We start from the raw sequence: 13,128 nt of genomic DNA, 5'->3' as shown, positions 1-13,128 counted from the left end.
ATGCAGAAACGCTATGACAACACCAGCCTCACAAAGGAGGAGACAGGCAAAGTTTTTGTAAGTAAGACAAATTGGCAGGGTAAGCTTTTAAGAACACTACGGCCTTGGTTGTTAAAATAATGGTTAATCTAAAACACAGTCTTGTCAAACTCCTTTATCCTGAGTTCAAGTACAACACAATTTTTACTGTGAATACTCAGGTGTTCCTTGCTGTTCAGACTGCAGTTCATAGAAGTGAGACAGCTCTGGTGTGTTAGCTGGCTTAAGCCTATGAGTATTCACTGCACCAGCAGCTCTCTATGGCACCTCATAAATATATTTTTGAAATCTAAGAGTAAAGCCACACTTCAACACTAGTTCTAAGGCAGCAGCACTACCATATATTTCATGTGAGGTTTTTTAAATTAATATTATTATCATCCCTGTTCCTATGGGGAGTTGTAGGCTTGCTTTTTAATAACAATCTGGCAGTGAATTTTTGTTTTGCTTTTTTTTATCTCTGTGTTGAATAAACTACAAAAACATCGTACACATTGCAAACACACAACTGAGTATCTGGAAAGGGATTCAAGTATTAGGAGAGAAAATCGCTAACCAGGTTCACACCTGATGACAAAGCCTAGCTGAGATGTGCACACCATGTGGAATGTGTAGGGGACATGTCCCTGAACATGCCTTACCTGATGTTCGGCGATTAGTGTTTTAACTTCCTCGATCTCCTGAGGGATAACCTCTTTATCTTTTTCAGTAAGTGTAGTCTCTGCCCACTGCAACCAGGACAGTAAGGCTTCCAGCAGTTCCTGGTTAGCGATAAGTCCAGCCAGAGCTCCTGCCAGCCTCTGTTGATGTTGTTTAGCCCATGCTAAGACCTGGATAAATGAACCAATGCATAAATAGGTGCATGTTTGAAATTCTTTAAAATCTATTTAAAATTGCTCTGCTAACTGTAAACCCAGATCTTATTCCCAAGCCTGTTGATGTTTGAGTATCAAAAGGTGCTAGATGTAATGGCTGACCACTAAAGGTACCAGGTAACTGTAATTCCCAGTTCAACACTTTTTTCCCCCATAGATATCCAGGATCAGGTGCTGTTAAATGCAGTAAATAGCACATTCAGGCAACAGAATAGAAATGTATCAAATATATGTAAATTAGTGAATCATGCAGAATTTGGTGTCCATCTTCCTCCTGGGCAATCTGCAGCCATGCTTTGCTAACACCAGTATTTTGTTTTTCTTTAAACTTAACTTCTAAGGTGGTGTTTTCTGTGTATATTAAATATGGTATATCTTGTAAGAACTACTTGCAGTGTCTTAAAATAATCTGGAAATCTTCTAGATTAAGAACGTATTGGACTCAAAAATAGAAAATGCTTCAAGTTTGCTCTGTATTGTCTTTCCTTCAACTTTTAAGTTTCTCTTAGAAACTATTGGCTTTCTTCACATGGGAAGTGTCAGGCAGTATTTCCTTCAATACATACAAAGAAAGAGGCTTGGCCATCTGCTTTAGTTCTTAAAGCCCTGTAAGTTTTGAAATAAAAGCCAGGGAAACATGGTATTCACATTCATCACTGTGGGTATTTTAAATGTTTAGTTCTCAACAGCTGGATCATTTCCTCCCAGTGTAACTATCGCATCAGTTGTCAGCTATGTTCCAGTCAAGGATGGACTGTTGCAATGAAGATGGCTTGACATATACTGACCTCTTCAAACCTGGCTCTGATGATTGTTATCCAGTGCTTAATGGTGGTGATGGAGTCTGGGTGGCAGATAGCTAGGATAGCTTCTCCCATAACCGTTGCTTTATTCAGTTCTGCCTTTTTCTCTTCCAGTTTCTTCATAAATTCCTAAACCAGAGATAACCATTTCTATTAGATGCTGGCAAAATTTGCACGTGTGTGCTCTGGAAGGTCATAAGCCTCTATCAGTCGGATTCAGCTTCCAAGAGGCAAATTTAATTTGTCTGTGAAAAGTTTAAAATGTTAAAAAAGCCTATTCCACATCAAGGACTAAATCAAGCTCTAAAATCTTTACCCCAGCTTGACACTCCTTAAAAGCTCACCATACTGTAAATACTTGAAAGACACATGCCTTTATTAAAACAAGACAGAAATTCACAGCATTTTAGAAGTGCTGTAAATCAACTGTGATGGCTAGAATCATTATTGGCAACAATTCAGATAACTTAGTTTGTCTGTCAGTTGCAATAATTTTTCATAATAAACTATCAAGCTCCTAGCAAAGGCTGGAAATGTCCAACCATAATTACAAGCTCAGACATGATGATAGAGGACTTCAGAAGCAGCTAAACTAAACTAACACAAATGTGAAAACTCAGCAGCTGAGGGGAAGAACAGGGACAGAGACTGCTAATTAAGCAGCTGTTTTCAGAGGCACTGCCATGTGGGAAAAGTCTCGTAAAAGCAAAAGGATGTTTACAGCTTTAAACATCCAAGCTCACAGCCACTGATGTTCCTAGGGAGTCCAGCAGAGGAAAGAGTGGCCAGACCAGAACTGGGTGGGGGGGAAAAGGACATACTAGAAAACAACTGAAGGCCTTTTCCTATCCTTTCTGTGGTTTGTATTTTTTTTAATTATTATTGCTATTATTCCTACTATACTGCTTTCATTATTCTGTTATGACTAGATGTCATGTATGTCTGCCTGCCTCTGCAAGCATCTTTTAACTGGAACTGCCAACATCTCTTATAGAGTCTGGTGGATTTGTTTGTTCTATTTTAACATCTTTAATTGGGCTACAATATGGAACTATGTCTCCAAAAGTTTAATTCCATTTGCCCCATCCACAAAGAAGGGTTATTTTGGAGTTCAGAAATTAAAGATCAGACAAGTCAGATTTTTAGAAAATTCAAAGTCACCTAACATTGTGAAAAGAGAGTCTACAACTCATAATTACATAACCCTGTGCCTTTGCAAATTAAATATGAAGCTATTACGAAATTGAAGTGTAGAAAAAAAAGACTCTGAAAATCTCTTCTACCTTGTCCTAAAAGCCTGCAATAAGTATTTAAAGAGATTCACTACTAATTGCCTCTGATTTAAGCTTAATTTAACATTAGTGTTTATCTCAAGAGCAGTCCTTTTTTTATCCAAACAAATGGGTTCTTACAATATTTCAGTTCAAAGTAATTTTGGAAATGTCAAGGGTGGTTGCAGCGAGATAAAACAAGACAGGGTCAGGAAGAAAACAGGCAACATTATTTTCCCTGAACAACTGCACTAGAATATCTCAAAATCTGAATCTATGACACACTGCCTACAGTGTATTAAGTTTTCCCTCAGTAAAGGATACTAATTGTATACCACTCTGTGATGATCCAGTGATACAGATACATTTACAGGGGGAAGAGATGGGATGCTTCCCATTAACTACTGTAGTGCATTAATGCACTCTACCTTTCAGTCCCTGGAGAGAATGGTGACAAACCCCCAACACCCAGGATTGCAGATTTTATTAAATCATGTGCATCATTTAAGAATCAAAGTCATAAAAGGACTATACATTTCATATTTATGTAACTACAGTCATAGATATTTTGATTCTAATATTAGTGCATTATAATAGACATGGTTTTTAAACCTATTACTCTCTTCTTGAAAATTAGTATTACAAGCTTACAAGGAAAGACCACTCATACAAGGAAGATTTTGCTCTGTGTGCTTATTGAATGGTAAAGCAGCAGTGTCACAATCTTTCTTAGCTTGAAAATTTCTGTATTTGTACTATTTGGCCTTTAAGGATAAAATGTGGTTTGGAAGAACATCTTCTGAAGTCCACTAAAACAAATTTTAGGTACAGTATGGCCACAGCTTGTACTGAGGTTGGTTATCTTATGCTAGTGATTATTCTCCCCAGCTGGACAGGGCTTTTTCTCAGAGACAAGCCTTGCTTCGGTTTGAGGTTCCAAGTTGAGCTTCAGCTTTGGCAGCACAATTTTGAGCTTTGGTACAGAAATATTTTGCTAATCAATCTACATTGCAGAGGGAGTAATTTAAGATGTTGTTTTTTCTAATGATTTCAGTGGACCTAAGCTTTCATTCAGACAGTTCTCTGCATTCAAAAAATTAAAAAGGGAATTGACAAGGCACATGTGGAGGAAAGGCAGCTAAGAGACCAATTTAATTGCACTGCAGACAGCCGGTTGCAACTGCCAGCATCAGCATGCTCCAATGCATACATACATTAGCCAATTAAAAAATAGCACCCAGTTTCCAGGGCCCTAAATTAAATTTGAAAACTTTTGAAAAATACTAAAGTTTGAGTACCTAGAAAACTGCCTAATTAAGAACCATTAGATAGTCATCCCCAGCACACACTCCTCTGCCTGATAATATTCTCAAACTCAATTTAAAACAGGATGGTTTTCCACTCTCCATTTTTTGTAAGTTTTGTTAGAACTTTCTTCAGATCAATGATGGCCAGATCCATTACTCTTATCATTTGTTCCATAACACTGTGGGCAATTTTCTTTGTACACAAATTCTTGGTGCTATTACTACCACACTTACAAGAGGAGTTGTGCGTGGGCTTACACATATGCCTGTTTGCAGCCTCCTCTTTGGAGAATGGAAGTATGACCTCTATGCTCCTTGCTTAGCCGTTTTCCCATTTCAGAACTGCAGTTAAGTTTGATGGTCTATAATCTAGTATGCGCAGTACCTATGGCACTGAAGTATTTCAGTGCCTAATGCACATAAAGCATGACAGCATGCTGCTTGACCATGACAGAAGGTTAACAGATGATAATATCATCCTGCTGACATTTACACATAACCTTGAAACAAAAGTATGTGGTGTTTTTCTCCATGGTGCTAAGATAACACTTATACTTTTTGCTGCTGTAGCAGTCTGTGTTATGATTGTCAGGCAGCATATATTTCACAGAGGAGTTTCCATCTGTCTCTTAACATTTGCAGCAGCTTTCTTTATTTTCTTAGTGGGCCATGACGTCTCAACAGCCCAACACCAGTATGGCTCCAAAACTATCAATTCCATTAAATTTCTAGCTTCCCTACAGAAACAATTGCAAGAGCAAACACTGGATGCTATTGTAATAAAGAGGACCCTCTTCTCTTTTCTTGCTTACCCTGTGCTGGTCTATTAGTGTACGCAAGGCCTCTTCATCATCTGGAAGGACTCCGTGGAAACGAAGAGTCTGCTCTGCCTCTGCCAGCCATTCCAAAAGGACATGGACCACAGAGTGGAATTCTTCTGCCTGTTACAATACAAGTAGTAGTCACGGTTACTCATGAGGGGTTCTGACAGACACACTGCAGCTTACATAAGGAGACTGAGTCCACATTTGGAGTCATTAATCATGCAGCAGTACTGGCACATTAACTTTCCATTAAAAAGTCAATGATATATTGTACTACATTTTCATAACTGTAAAAATATCTCACGCTTCTCAAAAAATAATAGGAAGTCTAAAAGCCTGTTCATGCTTTTAGCCATCTGATTTACAGTGTATTTGCAGCTCAGTTGAGAATGTCATGCCTTTACGCTGACAAATTACATGGGAGGTGCTTTCATGGACCAGCTGGAGAGCTGAGAACTGTATTTTCTGCATAGCCTAAATCACTGGTTAAGCAAAATTAATTGACAGCCTGTTAGTGACTAACCCTTTTATGTCTGGAGAAAATAAAGTTTCACCTTCAGGCACAGTCATATTCAGACAGAATTAGTGTTTTGAGGTACATCAGGATTGTGCCTGCTAATAGATTGGGAAGCTGGACAAACACAGTACCCCAGGAAAAGAAGGGCAGGAGACCCATTCCAGCATCAACTTAAGCTCGTATCTTCACCAAGCTCTACCTTCACATGATCTCAGGTTTGGAAATGATATAGATGGACCTATTTGTCTGGGATCAGTACCAGCCAGTCCTAACATACTGTAACACCTGAGTGCACTCAAAAACAACTTCATTTTTTCTGTTACCTACTTCACCGTGCACTGTAACTGTGCCAGTATAAAGCAGTTTTCAGTACAAAAATTTACTTCTTTCCAGTAAGGCACACAAGGAATAAATATGATGGTAGCCTTCAGCTTCCTGTGAAGGGAGCACAGTTCTTAATCACCCTTTACACTTGACTGTAACTTCAGTGATTTCCTTACACAGCAAGGTCTTTGAAATATTTGCTTTGCATTTGTGGTACAGGCTAACAATAACAGCAATAGAAACTGCTAAGAGGTAAGCAGTGCATGAGCAAGAAAATTAGTGTTTCCAAATTAAATTAAACTGAATGACGTTAAGTGAAAATGGAATTAGATTTCTGGCAACTAGGCTGCAAGATATTTTGACTGCTTCTCATGAAGTACACATAGCATCCACTAATATTCCCTTACCTGCCGAAGAGCCTGTTCCAATCGTGTTTGCTTAGATACTGACAGGGCACAAACCGTCTCCCAGCGAGTGCTCAGCTCCTGCATTTGGACTTTGACCCAGGAAGAGTCATCACGACTGCCTTCTATCAGCTCCCTTGCAGAGCGCTTCAGAGCCTGGACACTGCTTGTTCTTTTTCCCAACTCCTTCTGGAAAACCTAGGCACCACCAAATACATTTAAAATGTTTTAATTCATTAAGGCATAGTTATGTAACTAACAACAAAACACAGAGTTTGTTCAGTCAAGACTAACTTCATCTAAGTGATGCAAAACACTCAACTTCTGCTTATTATATTGCACAGGAAGATATTTACACTTTACTCTATCCTAATAAATGGAATATGGTAAGAAAATGTCATGCGGATCTCGAGAACCCATCCTGATGCAATCCAGTGGGAAATCCAGCCTCCTTACCACACTGGATTTGCACCCTTTATCAAAGCAATTGATCTGACACATTCATCAACATGTGTGATTGCCATGGCAGAAAAAAAACCAAACAGATAAAATGCCACCAATAATGGACAACGAAATCATAAAAAACAGAAATAAAACTCCATCTGGGGGTCTGACTGTAGGGCTGTAGAGCTCACCACACAGCCATACATTTATGAGAGAGTATGTTCACATATGCAGACAGAACAGGCTCCAGTTACAGAAAGTAAGCTCTTAAAACCAGATAAGACAATTACTGTACACTCTGCCACTGACTAGGACTAACTTGCAACATAGAATGGGATTTCAGAGGCAATGTCAGCATATTTCATGCTACCTTTTATAGACAACCCATGTTACCTTTCCCCCTACCCCGCTGACCCCATGAAGACCAAAATCTCCAGCCTTTGGATACTGAAGTCACTGGTGGATGAACACAGGGATCTTTACCTCATAAATCTTCCAGGCTCCAGAACTCTGATTGTGTGTAGCTTCTGCAATACCAGTAACTTCCACAACCATTTCTTTGGACATACTTAAGTGCAAACTGGGATTCAGAGGTACAGTCCTACATTCTCCTGCTTGCTCCCATTTCCAGAAACACTTCAGTAACAAAATATGGCTGCATGCCAGTGTAGGTTTTCTGGGCCACAGTCTAGCTGTAGACTCCTCTGCGTACCTTAAGCATTGCAACTACATTTCTCCATGAAGATACAGCAGCCCTGCAGGTTTGGAAGGCTGCTGCAGTGCTAAATAAAAAATAAAAAGCCCTTTCTTCCCCACAGATTTACAATAAAATAATTGTTGCCACCTCTTGTTCTTAAACATCTATTCATAAATGCACACTTGTGATTTCTGACATGATACTCAACCAGGATAATATTGTGTAACTAGCTGGTGTCAATGAGTTGTTGTTTACTTCCATAAACATTTTATAGCACTTCACCTTGTCAATGGCATTTTTGTGCTATAAAACTGTTCTCTGTTTCTAAAAGCTACATAGCCAAAATTACATTGACATGGGATAGCATTACAATGCCATGAGCTGCCTAGTAATTTTAAAACACTATTTTTGGAATTACCTTGTGATTGTCAATCAGATTCATCACTAAATCAATGTCTCCATGTACTGGTTGATCTTCTGCAAGTTGAGGTTCAATTTTGTATAACCAGTCAATGAGAGCTTGCAAAGCATCAGTAAATTGCCCAGAAAATAACAGGGCTTCCTCCAATTTATTTTGTCTGGAGGGAAAGAAACAAATGAAGCAAACAACAAAACAAAACACAAAAAACCCCCAAAGAACACAGGAAAAATCCCCACTCATTCATACACTATAAGTAAACATTCTGAACATAGAACAATATCAGCTAAGAACTTTAAATTGGTGTTTCCCTTTCTAAAAAGTAAGACAGCCCCCTGCTCCCCAGACCTCTTCCACACCATCAGTAAAGTGCTTTAGCACTCCTAATGATGAAACAAGCCAGCCACTCCCCTTCTAGTCTTACATAACAGAAGCCAAAAGAATTTTCCTAAGCCTTTTTCTTATCTGCTGAATAATTAGATTGGTTCTTGTTTACCTTTCCACAGACTTTCCACAGATTGTATCCCATTTATCCCTTAGTTCACTCAGCATATCATCAAGTTTCAAATTGTCATCAGCCAAGGTGGTTTTCTCTTTCAAGGAGCGTCCAGTCCTATTTGTGGTATCATACACAGAGTGTTTGGCACCAAGAGATTTTTGGAATTCCTATGTATATGGAAGAAAAGAAAACACCCATTAACTGCTTACAGGGCACAGAGTTGATCATCTTTAATGTATTATTTGCAATGCAAATAGGAAATGTTGCTGAAAGAAACTTCTTAACTTCCTGCAATATTTCTAGTCTGCTAGTACCAGGGTGCACTTCAAATTATATGGGGCTTGACACCAGAAGAATCCCTGCCTTTTATCTCTCTCTGCTGGAACAACATCCAGAAAAAAACCTTCCTGCCTATGGTAGGCAATGATTCTGGACCTACCACAACGTTCCTAGATTTCAGTAAGGGGCCGTCTGGTAGTCGGGACAATGTGAAAAAACTGCTATTTTGGGAATCATGAACTAAGCAGTCTTCACACTGGATTTTCACATACTAAGATTTCAAGCCAGTGTGGAGTACCCTAAGGGTCATTCTGGTTTAGTTCAGCATGGTCAAGCTGGGAAACCTACAATCACCATAATTTAACCTTCTTAAGATTGAAGCATACTATTACGGGGAAAAATTGTATGCCAGAAGTATACAGATCCAGACACAAGAAGCAGCTGGGTGACATTCCAATAACACAGTCTGGGATGAAAGTCATGATCACGAGCAGGTTTCTATGATCAGGACTTCTAAGATGACTATTGATACAGCAGTTTCATCTGCCTGCCAGCTCCTTCTGCACAGGGCCTCTGGAAGCTTTTAAGAGGCACAGAGAAGCACACAGAAACATGGTTCATTGGATACCACAGAGGAGTTAACCAACTGACAGGTTAAATAATTGAATAAAAGAACACAGCCAAAAGACAAAAATCAGCTCTGCACAGCAGCTTTTGAATGGCAGCAACATTTAAAGTGTTTTATTTCACACATTATAAACTGCTAGGAGGAAAACTTAAAAAAAAAACCAAACACAAGTTTGATTTAGGAAACTCATGTAGAAAGAATCAAATAAAGACTCTTTTTACATATTTTTTTTCTTTGTCACAAAATAAAACATTAGGGTCAAAAGATTTTTTGCTCTGTGTTTGCTGAAAAAGATTTTCATCTATTTCTTAAGAGCAATGTTCAGTATCATCACATCCATGAAGGATATGATTATGACTTACAACTTTCTAGTAATTCCTCCTCAGGGTATGTAAACATTGCAAGAAATCCTCAGGGTAACTGCTGGCACATACATGGCCGCTCACCTCCAACTGGCAAGCTGTTCCCAGCTGGCTTGCACCAACCTGTGCCACCGTAGCTCACAACTCTTCCACCAATTATTCCATGTGCCCAATTAATCATCTGCTCTTTTTAGATATGAATGTGTGTCAGGGAAAGCTCAAGGGGAATAGAGGTGTTTTAAGAAGGAGGTAGATACTGGGTTATGCTATATACAGACAGTATGACAACTTCATGCAGGGTGATTCAAGGTTCCTTTCTTAACACTTTTTGCACTGTAATATCCTTATATCAGGGTTATTTCAGGATTCAAAGTGAACTGAGGGTCAAAATTCATTATCCAAAAAAAAGGGGCAGCATTTGTTTTTTAATTTAGTATTTCCTTGCTGTCCTTTCATTTTTAAGAAAGAACACAAAAACATCATCAAGCTACAACTACAATAAAACACAAATAATTTTCAAAGTTAAAATAACCCATTATTTATAGAATTTCCTTCAGTGTGAACAATGTCTGTGTTCCTTTTATTTGATTTGGTTTAATAACTACCCAGCACTACATGCACAATGCCACCTGAAATGCATGAAGGAACACAATGAAATTGCAGCCACAGAAAAATCATACAGGAAAAACAAATTTAAACAGATTTAAAAGGTAAACAGAGGGTTGCAGTGAATTCACTTTTTGAGAGACTATACACACTATGCTGAATTACTTCAATTTGTTTTCACAGAGGTGCAACAGAGTATAGATTTTGGGTTGAGCTGCCAGAAGCAGACAAGTAAAATGAATGAAATCTCACCTTCCCACTAAGGGAGATGAGAACATACAGATAAAATTAACCAGGTTCATATAAACATGCTTTAAGGAGTATTCAGCATTAGCACAAGAAAGGATTGGGTGACCTAGGAAGGCTTCTCCCAATCCTGACTTTTAAAAATGAGAAAAAATTGCTGATAAACAGACCACGAATGATCCCCAAAAGTCCCTGGCAACACACTAGATAAAAGTGAGAGAGAAAACATATTATCTTGGCTTTTTTCTTTCAGGGCCTTGTTTGGGTTTTTTTTGGCAGTGACAACTGGCACAGAGCAAATCCAAATTGCTTACAGCACACACAGAGCACACATTTAGTTCAGATAGCAAAACAGTTAACTTAATGGAGCAAGGAAATCTTCAAGGCTGGACAAAAAAGACTAAGACAAGAAGGGTATATGTGGGAGTGGAAGGAAAAGACTCAAAATACAAGGAAGGACACTGCAGTGTTGGGAGGTTTGACAGCTCATTAAAAAACAATTGAGTTCATTTTTTGGTGGGGGGAGCTGTTTGAAGTTTAAAGTCACAAAGTTCACAGAACTCCCTCTCTCATGCACATTCATCTTCTTCCTCCAAATCACCAGTTTCAATCCAAATGCCTCTGGTGCCACATTCCATCCCATTCCCCAATGAGAAATGAGATTCAAACAATTCTAGTAGCTATTCTCTATATAAATTTTATACAAAGAGAAGCTGGAAAAAAATTATCATTGAGAGAAGTGATGAGTCTGCCAATCCATGTGAAGAAATTGGGGCTCATAAAATGTACTGCTGTAAGTATGAAGAACAAGTGGAATTATCTAGTTTAACATTTCAGAAGAGGTGAGGAGAAGATTGAGAGTTAAACCTCAGGACCTGAAAGGATGTCAAAGCACAGTCACAGTCTTGAATGTGGAAGAGTGGTAGGATTAAAAGATTGACAGTCAGAGAAACCAAAAGAAAAGGCTCTCTTAACAGAATGATTTTTTTCACCCTAGTTTTCATCACTGACTTCAAATCCTGGCAACAGCAGCAATCCCAGATCTGAAATTGCAGAGTTAGCTTAACAGAATGTTAATGTAGGCTTTATCTGAAAGTTTTAACTGCAAGCATAGGTAAAACTATTTTTGCTTGACCAACAGCCAACTTTCCCATATTAAAGAAGCACATTTTCCCAGTTGATAAACACTTGAATCATCACATAAACTGAGAGATGATAAAAAATATAAAGCAGGCAGATGCAGTAACCCATCATTAGTTATACATGGCAAAACTTGTTGGAGGTAAAAGCAATCATCAGAAACTACACTGAGAAAGAAAGATATGCGAACCCTTGAAGATATTGTGCAGAATGAAAAAGTAGGAGTAAACAGAGAACAATAAAACTGATGTAAAAGTAGAAGTACATGTATGCCAAAATGAATGACCTTTCAGTATTCTGTCCTGATGAAAAAACTCCATGATAAATCTTGAGACACGGCCTGTCTACTACTCCCCCACCTGATCCTCAGTGATATACTACTCTAGGCTCTTTACCAAAGGAAAAATGAAGTCAGGACTTCTCCCATCCTTCCTTTTGCTCCACATCTAACATACCAAACTTTTACATTATCATTGCTTGAAAATCCAGGCCGATCAATAAGGTTTTTACATTTTCACCTACAGTAACTGGATTTGTGGAAAGCAGGTCCTGGAATTTTGAATCCTAAAAAGAGAACCACTCATTGCTGCTAATGGTGTCATTGAACTTTCTAGAAGATTTCATTAATATTTGTCCTTAACATAACAAGATTCTGCCAATCAAAAGACAGGATTTTTGAGGTAGTCTGTAGTACTGAAAGGAAGAACCCAACCCAAATAACTAGATGGTAAATTTATGGTTTAAGGAATAATAAAAAAAAGCCTGTAACAAAACCTCTTCACAGCACCCTATTCTCAGATAGTATTATTTTGTTTTGTAAAGTTTCTGTGGTGCTCAATTATTAGCTCTATTATTCAGAGCTAAGCACTCCCTCATATATGAGATACTGTGAAAAGTTTTCTGTTACTCCCCACCTGTAGCACACCATTAGTTAATTTGATGCTAACAAGAACTCCCATTGTAGTGAGGCCACCAATCTGCTTCCTTTGATGACTGATCAGTACAAGGCTGATAAGACTGCATCACATTGGGAACTTCTCATTTTATCACTCATGACTCACCTTATGCTGTGCAAGCTGCATCTTTATTTTGTCAGGGTCATTTGCAATTTCAAGATCCGAGTCCAAAGATTTCTCTGACTCTTCCAGCCATTCCATAAGTTTGTGCCAGGCTTCATGGAACTGCAGAACAGTGAGATTTGCATGGATTTTAAAATTCACTGGTTCGTGAAATAGTCCAAAAACATTAAGCCCCTACCAATTCTCCACAGTCCAAGGAGGTAGACTTCAGAAAGATTTGGTGTGCTTTTTCTCCCTGGTATATTACACAGGATTAGCTCCATCATGTGCCCACTGGACTTAACCTCCCTTCTTCCAGGTGAATTAGTAACCTTCTAAGTGCATAACCTGGCACACTTCGCATGCATCTTTCCAAGGCATATTGCT

The 13,128-nt window shown here is 38.6% G+C and overlaps 1 protein-coding gene across 5 annotated transcripts in view; it reads right to left on the bottom strand.

The window, feature by feature from the left end:
• The window catches only part of DST (dystonin), a 289,395-nt gene that overhangs the window by 17,007 nt on the left and 259,260 nt on the right, over positions 1–13,128 (bottom strand). For all 5 annotated transcript variants that reach the window (XM_054179938.1, XM_054179939.1, XM_054179940.1 and 2 more), the window contains 7 exons: positions 12,745–12,864; positions 8,420–8,589; positions 7,924–8,083; positions 6,368–6,562; positions 5,108–5,236; positions 1,703–1,846; positions 681–869 (listed from right to left, as the gene is read on the bottom strand). In XM_054179938.1, coding sequence (XP_054035913.1) covers positions 681–869; positions 1,703–1,846; positions 5,108–5,236; positions 6,368–6,562; positions 7,924–8,083; positions 8,420–8,589; positions 12,745–12,864 — 1,107 coding nt within the window. The remainder of the gene's footprint in view (positions 1–680; positions 870–1,702; positions 1,847–5,107; positions 5,237–6,367; positions 6,563–7,923; positions 8,084–8,419; positions 8,590–12,744; positions 12,865–13,128) is intronic.

Source organism: Dryobates pubescens, chromosome 3, assembly GCF_014839835.1.
Source record: "Dryobates pubescens isolate bDryPub1 chromosome 3, bDryPub1.pri, whole genome shotgun sequence".
NCBI classification, from domain to species: domain Eukaryota; kingdom Metazoa; phylum Chordata; class Aves; order Piciformes; family Picidae; genus Dryobates; species Dryobates pubescens.
The sequence above is the reverse complement of the archived record's forward strand: the minus strand, read 5'-3'. Positions and strand labels throughout refer to the sequence as shown.